General features: G+C 32.7%; 3 protein-coding genes across 18 annotated transcripts in view; all 3 read left to right on the plus strand.

Annotated features, from left to right (window-relative positions):
• LOC123681617 (kinesin-like protein unc-104) overlaps window positions 1–2,022 on the plus strand; it is a 29,212-nt gene extending 27,190 nt beyond the window's left edge. For 15 of the 16 annotated variants that reach the window (XM_045619815.1, XM_045619813.1, XM_045619819.1 and 12 more), the window contains one exon: window positions 286–2,022. In XM_045619815.1, the coding sequence (XP_045475771.1) occupies window positions 286–312 (27 nt within the window). In that variant the 3' untranslated portion in view covers window positions 313–2,022. The remainder of the gene's footprint in view (window positions 1–285) is intronic. The other variant, XM_045619820.1, reaches the window with a different exon arrangement.
• Window positions 2,023–4,933: 2,911 nt separating this feature from the next.
• LOC123681619 (lysozyme-like) lies at window positions 4,934–16,986 on the plus strand. The gene is made up of 3 exons (XM_045619830.1): window positions 4,934–5,090; window positions 13,666–13,925; window positions 16,686–16,986. The coding sequence occupies exons 1-3, from the start codon at window positions 5,045–5,047 to the stop codon at window positions 16,836–16,838; spliced, it is 459 nt and encodes a 152-aa protein (XP_045475786.1). The 5' UTR covers window positions 4,934–5,044; the 3' UTR covers window positions 16,839–16,986.
• A 2,088-nt stretch (window positions 16,987–19,074) lies between these two features.
• LOC123681623 (lysozyme-like) lies at window positions 19,075–25,891 on the plus strand. Its single transcript, XM_045619838.1, has 4 exons — window positions 19,075–19,238; window positions 22,781–23,061; window positions 24,616–24,858; window positions 25,726–25,891. The coding sequence occupies exons 1-4, from the start codon at window positions 19,184–19,186 to the stop codon at window positions 25,804–25,806; spliced, it is 660 nt and encodes a 219-aa protein (XP_045475794.1). The 5' UTR covers window positions 19,075–19,183; the 3' UTR covers window positions 25,807–25,891.
• The last annotated feature ends 171 nt before the right edge of the window (window positions 25,892–26,062 follow it).

Here is a 26,062-nt window from a genome sequence, read left to right on the forward strand (position 1 = left end):
AACCCACATATTAGTGTAAACTCATTTCACCACTACAGTATTTTCGGTTTTCAAGTGGAGATATTTAAATGTATATTTAGACACTAGGACTATTGACGCCAAGGAGTAGTGGAATGAACCACAATCAATTATTCAAATATTACAATTCCAAATCATTTCTATTTGAAAATGGGAGGCTATGTGGTGTTATTGTACAGAGTTTTCAAGAATCAGTAAGGATTTCATATATACTATCTTCAAATTAGATAAGTGTAAACGTTCTAGTCATTATACAATGTATTACAGAATTTTTTCCTATATTCGAATTTGTAGTTTCGTTGGTAATTCTCAGAAGGATCACAGAGGTGTAATGAACAATTCGAATTTTAACGATCAAGTTGATATTGTATGATATATTTATTTATTTAATAAGCTACGAAATGATTATTACTTGAAGTAATCGATGTTTAAAAGAATTGTAACACAAGTATTTAACGCTTCTAGACGGTAATTTAAAATAAAGATAACTTATTGTATAAGCCAATTCAAGATTTTTGGAATCTGCAATTTATCCAGGCATTCCATGAAATCGAGTAATTTAATTGCCAAACTAAGGGTTCAAAGATAATAAATGAAATCCAGATAATAACACAAATTAATAATGTTCTGCTTGTTCCTTTGACAACAGATCAATATAATAAAATAAAACAAATCAATATTCATTATTTTAAACGATTCATCTTCATGATTGATTCGTAATCATTATTTCTGTTTATACATATATATATTCAAATGATTGTCTTGCTTGTACGAATTTAAAAAAAAGAAATATCACAACAATAGCTTAGTTGTGTGAAACGAAATTGAGATTGACAAATTAAAGAAGTTCAAACAGAACAATATAAAAAATATAGATCTGATTGATGATATATGTGGAGAATTAACTGACTATTATTAATGTTGAATTTGACAAGAACACGCTAGAGAAGTTGGATAAAGTATAATTCCTATGAGTAACAAAACAAATTAGTTGAATAGAAAGATATTTTTAAAACTGTAATCAACGCAGTCTCATAATTTTACTCGATTTCTTGGATACCTATATTTTGAGGCCTATTTTTATCCTCAGTGTCAGTTTGATTATAATTATGGAGAAATGCATTGCAAAAATTAAATCCACTATGAAGCTAGCTTTTTCACCCAAGAAAAGATCACTGCTGACGTGTAATGTACAGGATGTATTTCATATTGTGGAAAACAAACCATTATTGTTGCTGCTTTTGCAGCTAGGTTGGAGTTTATGCTGTTTTTGAATGATAGTTTATCTGACCAAATTTTTTGAAAGACGTGTCTTAGAAAATACCAGTGTTAATCTCCATCTGGTGGAAGGAAGATTATTTTTTTCATTATGGAGAACTAAGGAAGATAGATTAAAACACTTAATAATCAACATCTTGATGTATAGAAATGTATAAATGTATTCCGAATGAACATATTCTTCGAATCCCTAACAAACATAATCTTATTCAATATCTTCACATATTTACACTTAATTTTTGGAAATATTGAGTTTTGTTCCTTTGTACATTTATTCATAAGTTGAATAATAATTTACTCTCATGAGCATTCCGAAGAAAATTAGAGAGGAATTTTTATTTGGTTCTCATATATAAACTTTCGAATATGGTGAAATTTGAGCTTTAAAATGAATACATTGTTGTGATTTCATTTTCGTGATTTGTTTATTATTCAATCACATTTTAATAGATGACTATAATATGTTGTAGTTGCTTGTTACCAAAAAAGTCAATTTTATTTTTCTAGTTACTGAACTTACTATACCTTAATGTCTCTCTTACGCTACCTATACGCTTTGGATGCTAATTAATGTAAAAATATGAAGAATGTAATAGGTAGAGAATATTCCTAGGTATATTATTTTAACTTGACCTTTGTGATATTTTAATTTTTTCGTTATTTATATTTACCATCATTGTATAATTGTGTAAGCATAACAATAAATAAATGAATTGAATCTCCAAATGTTTTTTAATATTTAAGCTATTTAATACAAAATAATAGTCCATTTTTTGTAGTATCGAATAATCAGCAATTGGGAGAAATTGATTATAAATGGCTACAAACCGTTATGTATTGTCATCAGAAGGTAGAAGCTTGGGGATATCAGGAAAAATTTTAGTTATAAAGTTTATGAAACGTATAAAACAAAATATGGGTATTTTTTTAATAACAATTAGAGTTTGTTATATGGCATTTGAATCAGCGCGAGACGCATGCAATATATTTAATGAATTCATACTGAGTGAGATATAGGTACTCAGTGTTATACTCGGTGTTATATACCTAATAGCTATACGTAGTTTTATGACAATTAAATAATATTCTTCGAGATAAGTAGCTATGAATCCATTAGCAGTAGTAGTAACAGATCCTTTTATATATGTATACATATAGAGATATTAATTTCGTTAATTACAAAAAATAAATGAATTCAACTTACTTAGACATGAATCAAAAGGTCGAAACTCTTAGGCACTTTAGAACACAAATCAATGAGATTGAAAAGAAAATTTTAAATTCATAATATTCTAAACGAATAAATATAAGTTGCTTCTCACATTTCTAAATTTGAATTTTGCGCGACAAATGAACTACAACGACTTTTACCTACTGCATACTCATTAGGTCAAATATTCAAATACTAATAGGAACGTGGGGGATAGAACTTTACATTGTTATTAACTCTTAGAATGAAGAATATTCTTTATTCTAGGATTTTAACTACATGGAATGTGAATGTCTTTGAATTATCAAGTAAAATTCTATTTCATTTCCTTATTTTCCTTTTCGTCCTATATACCTTTGTTAATAGCTTGCGTCTTCAATCATGAAATTATGAATAGATGTTTTTATTTGGATAACAAAATAATTAAATACCTGTTATGTTATAAAGATATGAGTTTTTCAAATTTCAAAGATTAGACTGTAAGTAGTCCAACAATATTTTCAGCAATTGGTGCAGTTTAAACTGAGAGAAGAAAACAGCCTTAAATAATAAATATACAGTAAAACCTCGATTATCCGTTCTCCTATTATCCGTTTTACTCTGTAATCCGTGCTCGTCGACATTTTCACTCATCCGTTCCTACGAGCAGACATCCACTCGATTATCCGGGATTCAATTCATTACGCATGCGCCATAGTAATAATTTGGTATAATTTGAAAATGTTTTAGTCGATGATGTTGAGGAATGGCTAAATTCGGATTTAAATGAACCCGGTTATCAGATACTGGATGATTCAGAAATCGCATCAAAATTTTCCCAACCTAACCACTGTATGGATACAGACGATTGTCGATTAAAGTGTTGAAGAATTTTCCACGCAGGAAATAGTTATTCATAATACAAGTGCAGAAGGCATTGATATTCTTCCACAAGCTCGAGTGGTAGAATGAGCCTTCTGTACGAGTATTATACATTATTTTCTCTAATTCATTGCATTTTTATTGAAATTAATGAAATATTTCCATAAATATCTTTTAGTGATTTTTGCATTGAAAAATGTTGGTTGGGTGAACTGATTTCTTCAAGGCAAATTGATGAATCGATAGATAAAGCCGTGGCGGAAAGTTCGGAGTACCAACTTATAATAATAAAATATAACCATGCAAACTGTGCGTTTCAGATATATTCTCGCACGATTTTCTTCTACAAGATGTGGAAAAATGAACGGAATAACCACAGAATTAGAGAAACACTGTTTCTGCCAAAGACGCGTTGATATTTGCAAATGGTCTGATGCACTATTTAGAGCAGGAAAATGATACGGATTATATTGATGTCCTCCACTTGAGGAAAATTCGGGCTCACATTTGTCTCAAGATGAATAATAAAAAAAAGACAGACAAAAATTACATACTTTTTCAACTAAAATATATACCTACATTCGATGTATTATAGGTACCAATGCAATGATTTGTTTTTCATTTGTATATTTTTATATGGTATTATGATTCTATTGATTTTGTTGCTTAATAAATAATTGTACCCCATACATTTCTCTAATTTTCATAGTTGTTGTGCGTATTTTGAGGAATTTCGATTGTCCGTGTTTTTCGATTATCCGGGAACCGTTTCCCCTCCATTAGGCCGGATGATCGAGGTTCTACTGTAACTGGACCAAGAATATCATCCTGGTGAACCCCAGTACAGATTACATCAAAAACCTAATTTTTTTTATGCACAAAGAGGTAATAATAAGCCGAAAACTGAATAGTTTTTGATGATTGAAATACCTATGTTTTTCTTAGTATAGCCATAGTATATATTACATATTATACTATGGTATAGCTACTATTTTGAATGAATTGGAAAGAAATATGATACCTTATGTTTCATTGACCAATTCAAATTACTTTTTCGGCGTATTACTATTTCCTAAAAGTTCATTTTGGTGTGGTCGCCTTGACAAACAAAATAGTTTCCTAATAATTTCAAGAACTGGCCAATTTATATTTCCATACAATGCAAGGACTATATGATTCATATTACCAGGAAAACCCTCTGTAGATCCGGTACAGAGCAACATTCCAGATTCTTCCCTATTCGCAGAACAAGAAGAGTTAAAGGATTATCAAATTGCTAAATCTCTGAAGTTATCTCTAATCAAAAAAACGTTAAACGACAAACTTGTACAGTTATCTACAGTTAAGTACAAATTAATATGTAATTTTTTCGGGAAACCACCTAATATCAATGAATCTTTATAGCTAATTCGTTTAATATCGCTAATCGAAGAACTTGACACTGAACAAGGATGTCTTCTGATTGGAAAACTTGAAATCTCAGAAATTATTGCTATTTCTTTCTTTCTCGAATGATCTAATGGAGAACTGGTTTTGCACGAAAAGAACATTGGATAGTAGTGGGTTGTCTTGTTAATCTTATATAGATACAGCACCTTCAGTATAAATTAACTCATTGAAGGTAGACGATCAGTTGGTTCTTTGTCAGTGTGTGTTGGGCAAGAGATTTTTTCGAATATGGACAAGTTGTATATGATTGGTGTTTTGGCACTCTGCTTCGCAGGTAAATAATGAATTATATAAGAAAAATTCACCTTAATTTTTATAATTTAATTTCCTTTGATTAATACCTCTTGGTTTTCAATTCTTCTTTATAAATATACAATGTCAACGGCATTCCTTTTTATTATATTTTTAAATCGCAAACATACATTTTGTTTACGTAAATCACTGGAAATAAGTTGAAGTGATAAGTTGTAACTCAATTTTAATGATATTCAGCGAAATTCTTTAATAAGTATTATGTTTTTTATATTGATTCCAATGTAGATACGAAGAAAGCAGGGTATTCTTGTTTTATTTTGATCAATTGAAGTGAATTATTTTGCATGGAATTTGGACACTGATGTTTTCATACATCAATATTGCTTATTTTGAGACTTTTGGGAGTGTGATTTATAAATTTATTATAGGAATAAGGAATATTTTTGAATAATTTTTTGCTTGAATTGCATTCTTCATGAAGATAGATGAACTATCCAATTAATTTTTATTAGAAATTTGTCTATATTAGTAAGTTGATTACTACAATGATAAGGAAATGGATGGGTTTAGAAAATGTTTGAAACTGGTCGTTGAATAATCGAGTATTAATTAGGACAGCGAGATAAAGAAATACAAATAAATGAAACAAAGAATTCTAAATACGAAATATTTCAAAGAACTACAAAATGACATATGAAAAATATTGCGTTATAGGCTTCTGTGAGATCCCTCAAAATAAGATTTTATGTTTATACCTACGAATTAGGATCAGAACATTCAGGACAGGTTGTAATTCATGTAGGTTTTATTACTGTGTTCCATCGCTTCTTCAGGTACAGCGATCGTTTACCAATCAGCGAATGCTTGAAAAGACTTCTTGAATGAAACGATATCTTCCTCAGTTCAGATATGGTGTTTTTACCACTAGATCAATTTGAAGGAAGGATTATAATAATATAAAAAAGGATATGGATAAACTGGATATCGTGGAATAACATGAAATGAAATAAAAAAAAATTGAAGCGAGCTGTAGTCTCTAAATGTCAACTGAGACATAGTTATAGAGGGTGCTTCTAAATTTGAGGTACAGAGGAAAATGAGAGATTCCTTGGGTGATTTTAGGAAAAATAGTGCTATAAACATGATCCCGCAAACGCTTCGTTTTCGAGATACAGGGTGTTTCTTGTAGTCCTACTTTTTTGTGATGATTAGGTATATACCAGTTTATCGAAGCTTTATTAATCTTCGCTACAGATTGGGTAAATGAGTATCAGAACTCAAAATTAATTTATTCATTACAGCTTACTAATTGGATCTTTATAATATTTTGGAATTTCCTCTGAAGATTACTAGAGCATTGTTTCAATTTTTTTCTCGAAATCTGAAGCAGATACTACAACAAACCAAAAAGTGTAGTAGGTACCTACTGTACCAAAGTTTGTTTTTACATTTTTCTAAACTACCAGTGACAACATTTAAAAGCTCTGGAGGAAAGAAGTTGGTACTGTTCCAGAAAAAATATCACCCTGTAGATTTGCATTCAAATTTAGTATATCATGAAAACTTCAAATTGGAACATTTATGCCAAATTCAAGTTGAATATTTTGCGAAAGGAAGGTGCTATGAGAAAAAAAAAATGAAAAAAAAATGTACCTTGAAAAGAAAGAATTTGCGGGCCTATGTTTATATCAAACCATTTTAATAGGATAAAAATGCCGATGTCGATAACTACCTATCGGAATTTTCAAGGTAGGTTCAAATCTCGAATGCCTCGAATGACAATTTGAAGTCTCTTGCAAAATTTTAGGTTGATTCGAAATTGAAAAAAAAAATTCTATTATTTCATTGACTAGGAAACCAAGGATGATTTAAAGCATTGCACATTTCAATCTGATCACATCATCAGGACCATAGGAAACTCTAGAGGAATATTGGAAAACAAATATCCAATATTTCCGAGATTACAGATACCGTGCATATAAAGAAAAACAATTTCAAGCTTCTTGTATAATTTGTGTGTATATCATAACCAGAAACATAAAACTCAAGAAGAATATAAAAAAAAACTATTATTGTTTCAATGGCAACAACAAAATTTCATGTAAATATAAGCGCCAAAATTAGAAAATCAAAACAGAATATAGAAAAGAATGAGGAAATAGCAGAAATGAAGTCAGGAGCTTTTGAGGGCTCGTTAATTCATGTGCCAATTGCGAATTTTTCATCAGGAAGTTGTTTGCGACCATTTTCAGCTCAAAATTGAATAATAAAAGACATTGATATAACGATAGACTGCTCTTTTCCTGGGAAAAGCACGCAAAATATTAAAATAACACAAAATGCAAAAGAATTATAACTCACAGTCTAAAACTGTGTGTAAGTAAACAACCATATTCAGTTCTCTTTTTATCCTGAAATGTTCTCTTAGTGCAGATCCTGCAGGAATCCCAAACAAGTTCCATTTTATGTCTGGCGTCAGATTCATTTTACGTCTCTATAAAAACTTGTTTTAGCGCCAGCTGGCTGAAAAAGGTGAAGGCAACAAACTCATAAAAATACCGTTTTTGCATTTTGTGTGTCCGGGTGTCCAGAGGGAATATCCAAAGAAAACCATTTCTTTACTGCATGTTCTTGTGTGACTGAATACTTGGTATCTTAATCTATTGATTTTCTCAAACACTTTCTCTCTTGTTAAGCACGTTTTGTGAGTAATTGAAGCGGTAACACTCAATTTAAAGGTACAATCGCTTATTTTGAATCGTAATTTCTAATAATATTAAAAGTCAGTGGTTACAGACGCTGGAATATTTGCGTGAATTTAAGATCCTATTCGAAATCAATGGTTGAACACTGTGTCCGTAAAGTATGGAACAAATTCATTTTTGGCTGAACAGACTATTATAAGAAATAATCCTGAAACATGTCGATTTTTTATTTTAATTTACCGTATTTTAAAATAATAATCTAATATACAGGGTGAATTACTTTCGAATAATGACGTAACCGTAATTTTTTTTAATGGAACACCCCCATTTTGTCTCAATTTTCCGATCAATCTAGCTGAGCTGATTCCAAAAAGCTATCACACGTTGATTCCAATTGGTACAGGGTGGACAAAAATACAATAGTTTCGTGTGTGGTCATAAAGTAACGCGTAACATTCTTTTTTAGTTAAATTAACAATATTATCAATAATACTTTTCGTCTAGCGGCAATTGGTTTGAATGTAACACCCTGTTGTTTGTTAAATTTTAGATTGATAAAAATGAGCTGTTTCCAAACATGTTTGGTACTAGTGGTCTAGCAGACAGAATATGAAAGAAATTATTTCTTATCAATTTAAAAAAAAAACATAGTCGTCCAGTTTTTTGTGAAATGTCATTATTTGTTTAGTAATTTATTGGTGTTCAATGACAGTTTAGTACTACAATATTTTTGATATTCGTGAATGTATTAATTATTGCTTAGATTAAATTTATTTTTTTGTTCACCCTGTACAAATTGGAATCAACATGTGATACATTTTTGGAATCAGCTCAGCTAGAGTAATCGGAAAATTTAGACAAAATGAGGGTGTTCCATTTGAAAAAATAACGGTGACGTCATTACTAGAAAGTAATTCAACCTGTACAGGGTGTCCCATAAGTGGCACGTCACAGTGACACCGGAGGTAGGTCAGCTAAAGAGGGACCTAACCAGCCTAACATGACCCCAGTAAAAGTTGCATGGTTTTCGAGTTATTACCAAATTACGTTTTTTAGTGAATTTTCACCTTTTTTAACATTGTCAGGGTCAGAATTCTGCTGGAAAGCTCTCGAAGCTTATTTTTTTTGTTGTAATGGAATCTTAAATAGTTATTTAAAATGACATGAGTATGATTCTGTCAAAAAGTTATGTGGATTTCCGTAAATTAATAGATAAATCTTGATTTCAATTGCTAGCAAAACGAGAACTTCGACTTTGGACACCTGCTGTGAAAAAAAAATCCTTGAAACAAAACGAGCAAGTAACATAAAAAAATTGGGCATTTTAGACAGATTTAGAAATGGTACAATACACGAATCTTATGCCCATAAAACTAGGTATTTTCATCATTTTACCGATGCCCTACTTAACTTAGTTGAAACTAGGAACCCCGCTATCAGGTAATTTTGCCGCTTGCTATGACATTACATTTGATACCGGGCTTTGTTATTATTTGTTAAAGTCACAATAGGGAAAAAGATGGATTAGGGGAAGCGAAAAAGGAATATTATTGAAAAAAAAGGTAAATTAATTAAAAACAGACTTAACTTTCGATTATTTATTTAATTCTTAAATCTAACTTACAGTAAATGTTCAAACTGTTTCCCTCGGACTCTAATGCATAAATGACACCGTTTTATAAAATTACGATTCAATTTTCTTAAACTAATTTCCAATATGGTCCGGGCTGCGTCGAATACGCGTTCACGCAATTCTTCGTGTACCTATTGTACCATTTCTAAATCTGTCTAAAATGTCCAATTTTTTGATGTTACTTGCTCGTTTTGTTTCAAGGATTTTTTTTTCACAGCAGGTGTCCAAAGTCGAAGTTCTCGTTTTGCTAGCAATTGAAATCAAGATTTATCTATTAATTTACGGAAATCCACATAACTTTTTGACAGAATCATACTCATGTCATTTTAAATAACTATTTAAGATTCCATTACAACAAAAAAAATAAGCTTCGAGAGCTTTCCAGCAGAATTCTGACCCTGACAATGTTAAAAAAGGTGAAAATTCACTAAAAAACGTAATTTGGTAATAACTCGAAAACCATGCAACCACAAGAATTGCGTGAACGCGTATTCGACGCAGCCCGGTCCATATCGGAAATTAGTTTAAGAAAATTGAATCGTAATTTTATAAAACGGTGTCATTTATGCATTAGAGTCCGAGGGAAACAGTTTGAACATTTACTGTAAGTTAGATTTAAGAATTAAATAAATAATCGAAAGTTAAGTCTGTTTTTAATTAATTTACCTTTTTTTTCAATAATATTCCTTTTTCGCTTCCTCTAATCCATCTTTTTCCCTATTGTGACTTTAACAAATAATAACAAAGCCTGGTTAGGTCCCTCTTTAGCTGACCTACCACTGGTGTCACTGTGACGTGCCACTTATGGGACACCCTGTATATTAGATTATTTTAAAATACGGTAAATTGAAAGCAAAAATCGAATTGTTTCAGGATTTTTTCTCAAAATGGTCTGTTTAGTTAAAAATGAATTTGTTCCATACTTTACGGAATGATGCATTTAAATGAAGTTTGTACTCAATTTAATACAAGTTAATCATTAACTTAACCCACGTGTCTTTGAAATCAGTGATCACATTGCTCTTATAGAGATGAGATGAAATTTCCATTATCGTGATATTCCTTGGTTTGAAAGTGACATAAGTCTATAAATAATTCCACAATTGACATCCGGGATATTTGAAATAATATTCTATTGTTCTTGTCGTCCTTGAATTTCAACCGCGTTCATTCAAACATTTTTCTTTTGACAATTTGTACCCATACTTATGGACAAAATTATTTGGTTTGAACCAATTTGGACAGGCGTTTTTCGTCACCAATTGCGGGTTATATGCTGCTCAATATATTCTAATTTGCATAATTGGAGGTTTGAGAAGACAGAAATTTTATAATTATTTATTATGAAAAAAATTTGGAATACATAATATATTCCAATGAAATTAATTCAATTTTTCGCCATGATATCATTTTTGCATATTATTTGTGCGATATCATTAGAATATGTTCTTATTTTCCTTGTCGTACCTACCTACGAGAAATATTTCAATATTCAAATACTTGTTCTTTAATTCGAACAATTTTTTCATTGAGTAGAAATAGACCAAAAATTAAAGTCAACTTAACATTTTTCATTTGAAGAATTTTCAATGAAAATTAAAAACCCAAGAGTTATAAATTTCGAAATTAATTCACAGAAAATATTTACATCTCAAAGCAAAAGAAGATACTTTGAGTGGAATTTGAGTAAATCGTAAATTTTGAAATTACAATGGAAGTAAAACCTTGCAGTGAGAATTATGCCATTAAGTAACATCAACATATCACTTGCAGAGTTGCATTATGTAATAATACAAATTTCAATTGGAAATAAACACATTGGAATTCTACGATTCGGAATTTTGATGATTATTTTTTTCCTCGAAGGTTGCCAAAGACTCAATATAAAAAATAATTCTGACCCTCAAAGACTATTATTCATTCAATCAATTCATAATACTTCCTATTAATGATAGAGTAGATTGTTGCTTCTTCAGAGGCTGTTCCACTCAGATTGATATTCTTTCCGGCAAGGAATGGTCAATGGTCAATGAATAATGATCATATCTCTATAGAAGAATTTCTATAGAAGAAGTAACAATGATAGCTATGATTCAATGTCAGATGAACAATAGATTTCAGCTTACTTTGAATGATTGGCATTGTAGAGCATTTTGTTTATATTGTCTTCATTTGAAATTGTTAGCCTTGTATAATTTCAAAGGTAAGCTTTCTGAAACTAGAAAATATAACTTAGAAAATGGGAACTGATTATTATAACATTGAATGAATTAGGCACTACTCACTATTCAGTAGTTATATACCGAGTGCTTACCAAATACTCAAATATTCGATAATTTGGCAAGAACTAGAGGTATATGAAGGACAATTCCCCGAAAAATATTTCACACAATTTCAATTGTTCGAATATTAACTTCAATAAATGAAATCTTTTTGATAATCATCGCGTACAGGCTTCAGCCTCTGCGATTCCTGTTTATGTCACAATGAACTATTATTATTATTACTATTATCTCAAATGTTTCCGATGGTTTAAAACGTCACAAAAATATTCACCTAAAACGCACGTGTGAAGTGCAAATATTCATCTATCCAATAGACATTCAGCTGAGTAGACTGCACACGATGAACCGAATCCAAAGCGAGAAAAAACACAACAGTCAGCTGGCAAGGTTCTGGCATCAGTGTTCTGGGATGCGCAATAATATTCATTGATTACCTCCAAAAGGCCAGACCATCAACAGCGATTATTATATAGCTTTATTGGATCGTTTAAAGGATGAAATCGTTAAAAACGGTCCCATTTGAAGGAAAAAAGGTGCTGTATAATGAATACAATGCGCCGCGTCACAAATCAATGAAAACAATGGTAAAATTGCATGAATTGGGCTTCGAATTGTTTCTGCATCCACCGTATTCGCCTGATCTGGCCCCCAGCGACTTTTTCCTGTTCTCAGACCTCAAAAGAATGCTCGCTGGAAAGAAATTCAGCGCCAATGAAGAAATAATCGCCGAAACTGAGGCCTATTTTGAAGCGAAAGGCAAATCGTACTACAAAAATGGTATCGAAAAGTTGAAAGATCGCTATAATCGCTGTATCGCCCTCGAAGGCAACTATGTTGAATAATAAAATCGAATTTTGCCGAAAAAATGTGTTTTACTATGGTAAACCGGGGACTTTTCAATTGGCCTGTTACATTTTTGCTAAAAACATTATAATGGTAACGTCGCTTTTGAAATTTAGTAATCAAGGTTAAAGTTTGTAAATTTGGTGACTTCTAAGGACCAACATTCAATAAAAAATTCATAACGATATACAAATAAAGCAATATTAATTTATTTGTTCAAATTATCGGCTGTTTTTTTTTCAATTGTACTTCTGGATAATATTATTTGTACTCTTTGTTGGCATAATTACTTTTCACCATGGTTGAAATTGATTTTCTAGTCAAATTAATACCCATATTTTAAACAATATATCGAAAGTAAAGAAATCACTTCACATAGTACTGTAATAGTTAGATATCAATATTTAGGCATTATTTATCGATAGATTCATGTTGAGTTTAGGTCGAATTCTCCAAAAAATTGAGTTGATAATTGTTTGTATGCAATAATTTCTCCGATGACGCCATAAAATACCCATGTGAGAATTTAAATCAGTACCAAGCGCCAATAATGGAATATCAAGTGGGTAGACACAAGGTAGCTCCTCCGTGGCATTGACCTAGGTGTCTTTGTCAAGTTTGAAATTGTAAACATCGGTTTCTCCATGTAATAAAAAAATAAGATGAATCATTCGGAAAGATAGATGGTGTTAAAAATTCATTACCATCTTAGGAATGTTACGACAACTGTTTATATAGAATTCTTGACATTTAAGAAATTAGGTCATATTTTTCATTAGGATAACAACAGAGTCCTTCAAGAATTATTTCTTAGAAATGATGTGTCATGTATTTAATTTCATTGAGTCTTATCAATGTTTTACCAAGTTTTTTTGTATCTTTTTCAATTCATGTTTAAGCCAAAAATAAAAGAAATATGACTGAGTCTTTCATAATCAACTATAAAAGAAGAAACTATTCAAAAACCTAGACGTTTTGGAGACAAAAACTGAGATCAGTGAGATCTATTAAAAGAAAAAAAAGGGAAATTGAACTATTCTGCGAAGAGAAATATACTTTTTTGAAAAATATGTTCTTTGATGATAAGTTTTTTGAAAGAGGATGTAATTCGATGAATTATTTTTTCAGGTGTGTTTTCTGATGACCTTCCAGTGACACAACAGTGTTTAGGATGTCTTTGTGAAGCAAGTTCCAATTGTGATATCAGTGGGAATTGTGCTGGAGATGTCTGTGGTCCTTTTAGAATAACTTGGGCGTATTGGGCGGATGCTGGAAAACCGACAGTCAACAACGAGGCCCCTGATGCACCTCAAGCTTATTTACACTGTGCTTCTGACACCTACTGTTCAGCCTTAGCTGTGCAAGGATATATGCAGAAATTCCAACAGGTATGTTTAACGAAAATTATGACGAAATTCGCATGTTGCTGATTAGAAGTGATTTTGAAAATTATAAATATTTCATTATTTGCGTCTATATGTATGTAGGATCCAGTTATTGTTCCCTGTAAATAATTGAGATGGTCAACAGGATGCTTGGAGACCTATTAATTTCTTCAAGTGTCGAGGGCATGACAGTTTCAATGAATTTACAGGGAACGAATTGTTATTGTACATATAATGTAAAGAGGATGTGTTATTCTTCGAGGTGTCGAAGATATGTCATGGAGTTGTAAATCTTGAAGAGATTTATTGGGGGTTTGGGAAAGTTCGAAGACAATACGGTCGTACCAGATGTGTCACATCTGTGTATCAGGTTCTAGTCTTCGAGAATATTCGATTTCCAGGAATCCGCGAAGATCTTTGTGGGCGGTACAGCAAAGCTCTTATTGGACTAGGGGATGGTACTTTCCCTAAGGGAGTGGTCAAGCCGAAAGAAGGAAGGTCGATATTCGAGACAGGGTAGTTCCAATCGGCAGAGAGTCAGTTGAAGTTAAGTCGAAGACGAGTAAAGTTCGGTCGGTCAACATAAGTCGAAGTAAGAGTAAGTCTAGTCGGTTGAAATTTAAGACGTAAGACGAAAAGACGGTTCGCGCACTAGATTAAGACGAGTCGTGAACGATTTGAAGACGAGACGACCGAAACTTGTAATAAGACGAAGATGTGACATATCGAAGACGTTTCAAGTAATTAAAACTAGAGTTAAAGACGAAATTCAGTACCGTAGTGAGAAACTTGTAAATTAAGACGTAATTAAGATCTTCTCAATACTGAGTTTGTACTGTATAAGTGTGGCTTTGTAAATAGATGTAAATAATTCACAAGAGTTTAATTATTACAAATCCGACAAAGTCATGAAGGAGAAGACGAAAAGCAGGTAATCGAATCATACCTCTAGATGATCGATCAACCAAGCCTACATGTATATTGAAAAGTCAATTTAGTAGAACATTTTCTGAAACTAATAAAAAAGGATAAAGAAAAACTCTCTGTGTCGGCTCCAAGTCTTATATTAATATGGCTATATTTCGACCGCAAATGTACCAATCGGTCATGGAAAATTACATGAAAAGGATACGGTGCTGCCACCATAGCCATGGCGGCCATTTGACTGATATTTTTTCATTGTTAATGGCATACTTTCCTTTCAACAATGAAATTAACATCCACTAATTTCTCATGAGATATACTCCTTTGTTTGAATATAAAATTGAAATCTTGAGAAAAGCCTCATGGAAAACCCTGTATCATTATACAGAGCTTTCCATTAACAGATTTCAATTCAATTTCAATTCAACAAAGAGATATCCATTAATATGTTTTTGTGAAATTATTGTTTGTAACTACGTGTCAATGAGTCAAAAATCAAAATATCCTAGTAGATGTAGTAGATTGACAATTTTCACACTTTGAAATGAGAAAATGTACCTATTATATAAAATAAAATATTATTTCAACAGAAATGTAAATCACACACTTCTACCACATTTTCGATTTGTCTGTAAATTTGATGTATCAAAATAATACTGAATCTGAAAAAAGTATGCTACTTTTTAAATATCACCTTGAAGTAATTATCCATTATCTTCAGCATGAAAAATACTGGAGACAGTTTAAAACTCTGTTGACAAATTCAAGAACATAATACAATTATTGACACACATATAAAGTTCAAAATGAGAAATTTGTATTATTTGTTATTGTTATCATTTGTTTTTTTTTATCATTTACGCAATTTCATAAGAATATCCGATAAACTCGAGAAATTTCACCTCTGGATGAATTCCGAATATATGTTTATATTAACAACAGATAACAAAGGTCAAAAGATACATAGATGAATAAATGATTAAAACATTGGAAAGTGGGACGTAACTAACTAGAGCAATTTTGATTTCGAAAGTTTAACGTTACTTGGAAGGAGTAATCTACATTTTAATGGTTCCAAAAAAAATAGAAACAAAGTCAAATATATTATAAATGTTCTTATTTCGACAAGAAAATTTTAGCGTGCAAAAAATTCAGTTGAACTAGGTAATTAGCGAGATCTTTAGATCTTCAAACCTTACGTGTATAATGTGAATAATTAATGATAATAGCAGTAGATCAAATAAACTAGAACCGGCGCCTTCACCAATTTGCAAAGGGTCTTCATGAATTATTGTAACATCGTTGTTGCCTTTAATTATTCTTTGCCGGCCTTTACTAAGAGTCCCAACTATATATCATAGAACTTTGAATGGTCATGGAATTGAGCAAAATAATAATTCAAAGACAACTGCTATGTTACCTATAGAGGTCCTCTAATTACAGAACATGTTCTAGTAAATCATCCTTAATTCACATAACTTGTTGTCATGTTCTTGTTGGTACATATATGTATATCATTCGAAATTAGAGATTGAGATTTGCTGCAAGTTTGTTTCAATACATAATACATTATTCTTTTGGTTTATTAGTATGAATTTTCAATAATCCATTGAATTCGGTGAAGGCAAACAATTTTTTACTCACTCTGAAATTTTCCCAGTTTACGTTTTGGAATTCATAGATTTGAAATATCTGATAATTTCTTTAGATATTTATTATGTGATATAGGATTTTCATGTATTGGGGCATTTTTCGATAAAAGAGTAAATAATATACCATAATATAAAATATACAGCGTTTTTAAAATTGGATAGATATGCTTATTTTATTTCTTTTTAGGATTGCAATGGAGACAACCGAATTGACTGTGATGACTTCGCCCTCATCCACAAACACGGAGGTTACGGTTGCAAAGGTCAAACACTTCCTGCTGTCTTCGGCCAACGCTACCAACAATGCAAAATCTTAGTAGGTGGACAAGGACAACAATAAAAGAACTGACTCGATATAATTATAGGAAAATCCAGGTATTATTCGATATTGGACGTCATAGTAACAGCTTAACATCTGTGAATGAGTAATAAGATGAATATTGAAGATTGGAATGTTGAATAAGTTAATAAAATACATTTATTTATTTTATGAGGATTTTATTTATTATCCATTCCTAATTGCCTACTAACTCTAATGGAATTTGAATATGAATTAATTGATGGGTAATATTGTAGAATTATTTCTTCAACTTGTGTTTATTTCGCTTCAATACCAAGTAGTTAGTTACCACCGTTCTCTTCCAACAAATGCATCCTTAGCATCATTATTATTCTACTATTTTCAACCAAAAACGTCCATAGGCCCTCCCAAAAAAGACCAAAACGATCAGTCTAGCGCTACACAATTTTTCTGATTACAGATTCGATTGTTTTTAGCTTATACTGGGTCCCTTAACTGGAGTTACGAAGAAAAATGAGATGATTTTAAGAATGAGAAGTCCTATAAACATGGGCCAGCAAACGCATTGTTTTCTAGAAACTGGATTTTTCTACTGCTCCAATTTTTTTTTTGCGATGCTTCTACCAGCTTATCAATCTTTATTAATCTTCACTACAGATTGGGTAAATGAGTACGAAAACTTGTAATTAATTTATTCATTACATATTACTAACTGGATCTTCATTATGATTCGGATTTTTCTGAGGATTGCTAGATAATTGTTTGAAATTTTTTCTCGAAATTGGTATAGCAGATACTACAAGAAACCAAAATATATAGTAGTGGACCAGAGTTTCTTTTCACTCTTTTCTAAACTACCAGTGCTTTACCAAAAACAGTTCTGGAGGAAAGAAGCGGGCACTCCTCCAGAGAAAAATATCACCCAGTAGATTTGCATTCAAAATTAGCATTTCACATGATGATACTTAGCCCCGGTGCACACATCCGACATTTGCAGTTACGACACCGTTGCGGTGTTGTACGCTAGTGTGCATGCTCCCATTTGATTCTTTGTACCACAGCCCGCATGATGGCAGTTACGACGTCGCAACGGCACGGCGGGTAGTGTGCATGCTCCCATTTGATTCCTTGTACCACAGGCCGCAAGTACGACACAGCAACGGTGTCGTAACTGCAAAAGTCGTATGTGTGCACCGGGGCTTAAATTGGAATATCTATGTGAAATTTGAGTCAAATATTTTGTGAAGGGAAGGTCTATATGAAAAAAAACTTGAACTTTTATATATTTCGAAAACAAAGCGTTTGCAGGACCTTGTTATAGGACTTTTTTTTTATGATCCAAGGAATCTGTTATTATCGTTTGTATCTCCAATTCAGGAACATCCTGTATTATTATACAGGATGTTCCTGAATATTTGATTCAAAAATTTTGTCTTCATAAATAAATTGCAATTTGAATTAAACACATTATATTGTACAACACAGTACAGACAATTTTTCGATGCGAATAACTCAGTTCAGTTTTTTGATAACTGCAGTATTGAAATTTTGTGACGAGAATAAAAAAAAACTGAAAAAATTGGGTAAGTGTATACCGATGACGAATGCAAAAATCACAAATGGCAAAACAAAGGGCAACTCCGACAAAGCGGATATAGAAAGGAAAATAATAAACCTCGGACATAGGCGTGCTCGTAGTGCAATGAAAGTAATCATCTTGAAAGCGATAATAAACTCATAAACTGTAAAAGGGTTCGATTTTTCACTGCCGTGTCGATTTCAAAGAAAAGTAAAATGGTTATTGGTTCAATTTATGGAAATTCTGAAATTTTATATTTTGAAATCTTAGGGGGTGGGAATTACCACCAGTGATGAAATGTTTTTAAGATAGAAATAATGCATTGATAAATTAAAGAAATTCGCGAAATTCCCAGCGGTTTTCTAAAAATTCACTGAAAATAACGATAAGCGGAAAACACTATGCTAACATGCAGAAATTATAAATGGTTAGAGTAAGAAAGAATTTCCATAAACAACCCTAAAAGCCACATAATAGCTGAATTCCATCGACATGAATCACATAAGCCAGTGAGCGTCATAATTTTCATTGTGCACTTTATTCATGAATATTTTACTATACTGCAGATTCTTTAGGGAAATGCCGTTGGAATGAGAAGAAACGAGCGTTTCCATTCAATGGAAAATGAATTGAATAGTCTCATACCAGGAAAAACGTAATTAACTGATAAGCCTTTCAACCATTCCAGTCGTTTACAGGAAGCGTTTAGTCTCGAGCCGACTCCTCAAAATGTATCATTTTAATTGTTTTTTTTTTCTATACCGCATAAGACTGATAGAAAAGTCGGAGTTTAAGTGTAGGAAGTATGGGGTATGGTAGTTCTTCTTTGGTTTCTGTGGTGTTGTTATTCTCCGCTTTAGGTAAGTTATTGCAAATTGTCTCTGAAGGTAAATTTTTTTTTTTGTGTTCGTTCCCTGAACGGAATTTTAGCTGGGAATAGTATCAAACGATAAGGTTCTAATCACTGATGATGGACCGGCCGTAAGTACGATAATTATTGAAATAAAAGACCTAGAAACTCGAAATTTTTAGGGTATGTTCGGATTTCAAATTCCGTTGTTCGTTAATAGGCATAATCTGACTAGGGGTTTCGCAAATGTGGGTGTACGATATTTCGTTTTCGTTAATTTCAAAAATACAGATTCCCTCGGGATGAAAATTCGCAAAAGATGAAGAATGTACCGGGTTTTTTACCATAATTTGACCCCCCCTTTAACTTTGTAACTAGAAGAGGTACAAAAAAATGTTTTCTACAAAAGTTTCACGAAATCGACTAGTGTTTTTCAAAATGATTTCACAAAACGAAATATATACAGAGTGGGCTACATATTGATTGCAACTTCATTTTTTCAAATGGAACACCCTGTATATTTTTCTATACTGGACTAGCTTTTTGTCCCTTGATTTCGAATATATAACATATATTTGGCCTATCTCTTTTATTCTGAGTACCACAGAGTTTCAAATTTCAAGAACCACCTGGCAAGCTAAGTAATCTGTTTTCAATTGGAAGGCTGCGATAATTCAGAATGCCCTTTTTTGAGTTATCTCGTTGGCAACGATATAAAAGATACGTTTGTCATTGAATAAAACTGTTCATCGAATATGCACTACACAGAAGCGGAAAAATTTGAAATATTTTCGCTTTATGTGGAGAACAATAAAAATAAGAAAGCTACAAGGAGAGAGTACCTATATGGAGTTGCATCCAAATGATCCAATTCCAATTTGAAGTGAACAACGTATGTCATATCGTTGCCAACGATATAACTCAAAAAAGGGCATTTTGAGTTAAAGCAGCCTTCCTCTTGAAAATTGATTACTTAGCTTGCCAGGTGGTTCTTAAAATTTGAAACTCTGTGGTACTCAGAATAAGAGAGATAGGCCAAACATATGTTATATATTCGAAATCAGGGGAAAAAAGCTAGTCCAATATAGAAAAATATACAGGGCGTTCCATTTGAAAAAATGGAGTTGCTATCAATATGTTGCCCACTCTGTATATATTTCGTTTTGTGAAATCATTTTGAAAAACACTAGTTGATTTCGTGAAACTTTTGTAGAAAACATTTTTTTGTACCTCTCCTAGTAACAAAGTTACTCTTAGTTGAGATTTTGGGGGTTAATATGATATAACAATATTAAGCTTCGTGCAAATTTTTATACTGATTACATCATCAGAACCATATAGAAAATCCTAAGTAAATATTGGAAAATATTTCCTTCACAACAGATCCGATCGATTTTGCTTATGTATTACATATAGCAATTTCAAGCAAAATTTCTGTTGACAGCGTTATCAGAACCACATTAATATTCAGGCAGAATATCGGATAATTCAGCATCAGTGAAAATTCAAGAAAATATGAAATATTAGCAGAACAATTTTGCTTTCGTCGTTTTGCAATAGATGGCTGTAGCGGTGAGTGGTAGTCGAAATAAATAGATCGTAGATGTCATACAATAAGCTTAGGTATTTGTAAATATAACGCCATCGAAATATTAGTCGACTTGCGTCTGCATCATGAAGTTATTCTCGATTAAAAATGTCAGAGTACGAGCCAAATTTTCGTCATTTGTGAGAAGTTTTAATTTTCTGCTTTAATATGAAGAAACCTGCATCTGAGGCTCATATAATGCTCTCAAATACCTATGATGAGGCCGCTATTAGTGAAAGAATGTGCCAAGTGTGGTTTCGACGCTTCAAGAACGGTGATTTTGACGCCGAAGACCATCATGACGGTGGAAGAGAGAAATTTTTCTAAGATGCAGAATTGAAGGCATTACTTGATCAAAATCAGTGTCAAACGCAACAAGAATTGGTAGGATCATTTGAAGTGACGCAACAAGCCATTTCAAAACGCTCGAAAGTCATGAGAATGATTCAGAAACAAGGAAATTGGATGCTGTACGAGTTGAAGCCGATGTTGAACGGCGTTTGTTTGCTTGTGAACAGCTGCTTGCAAGGCAAAGACGGAAGAGATTTTTGCATCGCATTGTGACTGGAGACGAAAAATGGGTTCATTACGATAATTCCAAGTGCAGAAAATAATGGGGATATCCCTTCATGCTTCCACGTCGACGGCCAAATCGAATGTTCACGGCTTCAAGATCATTCTCAGCGTTTGGTGGGACCAGCTGGGCGTAGTGTATTATGGGTAGTTAAAATCTACTGAAACAATCATAGGCGATCGTTATCGAATGCAATTAATGCGTTAGAGCCTAGCATTGAAGGACAAATGGCCGCAATACAACGAGCGACATGGTAAAGTGATTGTATAGCATGACAATGCTCGACCCCATGTTGCGAAAGTGTTCAAAACACACTTGGAAACATTGTCCTACCCGACCCGCCGTATTCTCCAGACGTTGCTCCCTCGGACTATCACTTGTTTCGATCAATAGCACAAGGCCTAGCCGACCAGCACATCCGGTCTCCCGATGAAGAAAAAATTGGATCGATTCGTGGATCGTTTCAAAAGATGACCAGTTTTTTCAACGCAGGATTCATACGCTGCTCGAAAGATGGGAGAAAGTAGTGGCCAGCGATGGACAATACTTTGAATTATAAATGTATAACCAGTTTTTCACAATAAAACCTCGAATTTAGGGAAAAAACGGCGGAAGCAAAGTTGTATGCTTATGTAACATAGGAAGGCAGTAGCTTCTTAGCGCTCATTCTTTCATCCGCCTTTTATGACCACATATACAATATAGTTCTGTGATTTTAATAATAAAAATAATAATAATAATAATATTTATTGATCCTGTGGATTGTAACATAACAATATAGGACAAGTCAATTACAAGGAAAAAAGGCTCAAAAAAAAAATAAACAAGAAAAATTACATAACAAAAACAGCCATCCTAGCTCTAATGTAACTCATTATCATTGAGAAACTCTTGAACACAATAGTAACATTTTTTTATTAATAAATTTCTTACAGTATGTTTAAAGGCAATTTTATTCTGCAGTTGCTTAATCGAGTTAGGCAACTTATTATATAATACAATACCCATATAGGCAGGGTCATGTTCAAATATGCTCAATCTATGTCTAGGTATAGAAAGCTCCCCACTGTGTCTTGTAGAATAATCATGGTAGTCACAATTTTTCCTGAATTTTTCCAAATTAGACTTCACAAATATCAATATTTCCATGATATATATACAAGGCACCGTGAGCAGCTAAATTTTAACAAAAAATGCAATTGACGCATTGACGAACGAATGCTCAAAAACTCCTGACTTCTCCTCTGTGCTTTTCCGCTTTTTTGAAATTTTTCAACTCTCATGAATCTTTCACAGTCTACGTTTTGCTTCAAATATCTCTTAAATGTTTTTCCACTTTCAACCTTCCAGAACTCGAGACTTAATTTGTCATCAGATATTTTTTTTCTAGCCGAATGTTCTCTGGATTTCCAATGCCTCAAGTGTCTCTGTGAAACAGCAACAGGGTGCGCATCCGTTCCTTGTGATCCCGTCAAATGTGCCAAGGTTGAGATTAATAACTACGAATGCACTTGTGGACCCTTTGGGATATCACCCTCCTTTTGGATAACTGCCAATAAGCCCACTTTGAGCGAGAAGGATGGAACCGAAGCGGAAAAATTCAAAAAATGCGTAGAAACCTATCCTTGCTCCATTTGGACTGTGCAGTATTATATGGACAAATACGCAGAAGTTGGTATTTTTTTATTTATATGTAGTTGAAACTTCACTGGCAACTAACAAAGAAATTGCAACACCCAGAAGAAGCTGTTTAAATTTAAATTTTTCTGTGGTAAAACATAGTGTAGCAAGGAGCAAATTATTAAATATGGAGAAAAAAATCGTGAAGGTTTTTTCATGTAAACGATTTTTGTTACTTAAATATTTTATTTGTTTTTTGCAAGTTTTTTAAATTTTACTACTAACCAGCTGTTTAAGAGATTTAAAGTCGATGTTTAGTTGTTGTTAAAATTCCTAGAGCACGTTTACGTCTTTTCTGATGAATCTCGATTCTTTTTTGGCGCACATGATGGCCGAAGAAGGGTTAGACAACGTCGGGAAGAAAGACGTGAACCTCAGTTTTATGTTGAGCGTTATGTACATCGGACAATAGGCGTTATGGTATGGGGTGCTATTGCACCTTTAGTCTTTATTCGAGATAACATGACAGTGCTGCGTTACCTTCAAGAAATAGTGGAGCCATATATTCTCCCTCACGTTAATCTGCTCAAGAATCCAATATTTCAGCAAGATAAGGCTCAACCTCATGTTGCCAGAGTAAGTTTGAACTTTTTCAAAGCGACCTATGTGATTCTTTTGCTATGACCGCCCAGATCCCACGATCTTTCGCCTATAGAGCATGTTTGGGACATCATGGGTAGGAGGCTTTGAAATTTACACCAGCCCCTACAGACTTTGGCGGCTCTGAGACATGAAGTACAGGTAGCTTGGGATAGTATCCCTCAAGAAGAAATAGACCATCTTATTGCATCAATGCCGAAACGTGTTGGGGAGTGTATAGATAATCGCGGTGGACAAACACATTATTATCTAACGAATTTATTAAAAAAAATTGTAAACCCTTCGTTATTTTCATTTACTCCTTGCTATACTATCTATGTTTTACCAAGAAAAATTTAAAATTTAAACAGCTCCTTCTGGGTGTTACAATTTCTTTGTCAGTTAGTATAATATAGGTAGTAAAGGTGTATAAAATAGTACCTTAAAGTATGAAGCTCAATATTTTATATTTTCTTTCGGTATAACTACCGGACACTTATGACAGCTACTACCCTCTGCTAGACACTCCTAATGCCAATAATAACATTAGGGGTGTCTGACAGGGGGTTGCAACTGTGAAAAGTGCCCGGCAATGGATGACCAGTAATCTTGAGTGATACCAAGGAAAATATTTAAAAAAATTGAGCTTTAATAACAATATTAGGGGTGTCTGACAGGGGGTTGCAACTGTCATAAGTGTCCGGCAATGGATGACAAGTTTTCTTAAGTAATCCCGAAGAAAATATTGAAAAATTGAGTTTTATTCTTCAAAGATTTTAAAGTACTATTTTATACACCTTTACTACCTGTAACCTGCCAAAGTAACCACAACCCCAACTCTGTAGTCGCTGGTCGTCTTTACCTATGTAAGGGACATGCAAAGAAAAACTTTCAGCTTCAATAAAATGAAGAAGGTTTGGTTGTCGTGTGCTTGCTCTTGCTCTATTGAGTTTTTTTATTTTGCAGGACTGTGATAATGATAACGTGATAAATTGTGACGATTATGTTTTGATCTACCACTATGGACCCAAGGGTTGTCACAATTCTTCACTTAACGAGGATCGTATGGGAAGGTACAAAACTTGTATGAGCAGAAAAGAGATCATAAGAGGAAAAAATAAAAATAACCAAATAACAACAACAACAAGTACTGTAAAAACGACTGAAAGTTTGTTCAAGGATGAAGACTCAGCCCTTACAACGAAAAAGGTACAATGTTATTTGTAATGTTATACGCATTTACAGTTGATTTCTCCGAATCATTTATTGGTCTGAGTAATCCCAGCAAACAAAAGAATGATGGTTCATCCTGAGTACAGAATGGGCAAATTTAGATGTTTCAGCTCTACAACTTTCAAATCAGAGGAAATAGAAAAAATCTCCATCTCTTCTTCTGAAAAACTGAAAAGAGTAGTATTCATTTGTTTTCTTGTAATAAGCAAAAATTGGAAAAATGGCGATATCGAAAAAAAAAAATATCTCCGCTAATACTGATGATAGAGCTTTGAAATTAAAACATTATACAGGCACTTTTATAGGTGGCACCTCGGGTAGAACCCAGTGTAGTGCTTGTCTTTTTAGAAGGATTTTGAAATACAAAGCTATGATCCAAAGTTATATTTTTTTTCAATGGGAACACTAGACTTCAGTGTCCTTTTTTGAAAGCTCAATTTTAACTGATTTCATAAATATACAACGTCGTATAAGTTGTAATGCTAAAGCATCAAAATTTGCCCACTCTGTAGCTGTACAATGTTGTAACACTCATTCCTAATAATGTCACATATTTTAGGTCAGAGTTATAATTCTCATTGAGCCCCACCTGCTGACTGAATCCTACAAATACTCAATTTTTCTGCAGGTTCCTAGACCTACTAATGAATTCGAAATATCCATTTTTCATGAGATAATGATACCTTTACCTAGATCAATGAATTTATTGAGCTTAATGCAACTACATATATTCAAAAGTTTATGAATCTGTTTTCACAAGTCGAAATAACTATAAATTATTGGGCCTTTTGCATCAGGATGCATTTTTCATTTTTAGTTGAATCTAGATCTTTGTTTTTTCAGGAATCCTCTTCAACAGGAAAACCAATTGCGGCAAAAATGGAAAGTATGCGAGCAATGGATTGGATGAATGACTCATTCTAATGAAAATAAAGATCATTGGACTATTATCAACAGAATAAAATAAGAATAACGAACAAATTTTCCAGAAAATAAATTATTATTTGAATTATGCTTTTTTTTTCACTATATGTATAATTATAATATAAATTCAATATACTGTGAATAAGAATTATAACTAGTTATAACATTTTCCGATACCTTCTGTTTGAAATATTGTCGTTTTTTATATAAAATAATTTATTTCAACAAATTTGTATAATTCATTTGCTTTATAAAT

The sequence above is a fragment of the Harmonia axyridis genome, chromosome 6 (assembly GCF_914767665.1).
Source record: "Harmonia axyridis chromosome 6, icHarAxyr1.1, whole genome shotgun sequence".
NCBI classification, from domain to species: Eukaryota; Metazoa; Arthropoda; class Insecta; order Coleoptera; family Coccinellidae; genus Harmonia; species Harmonia axyridis.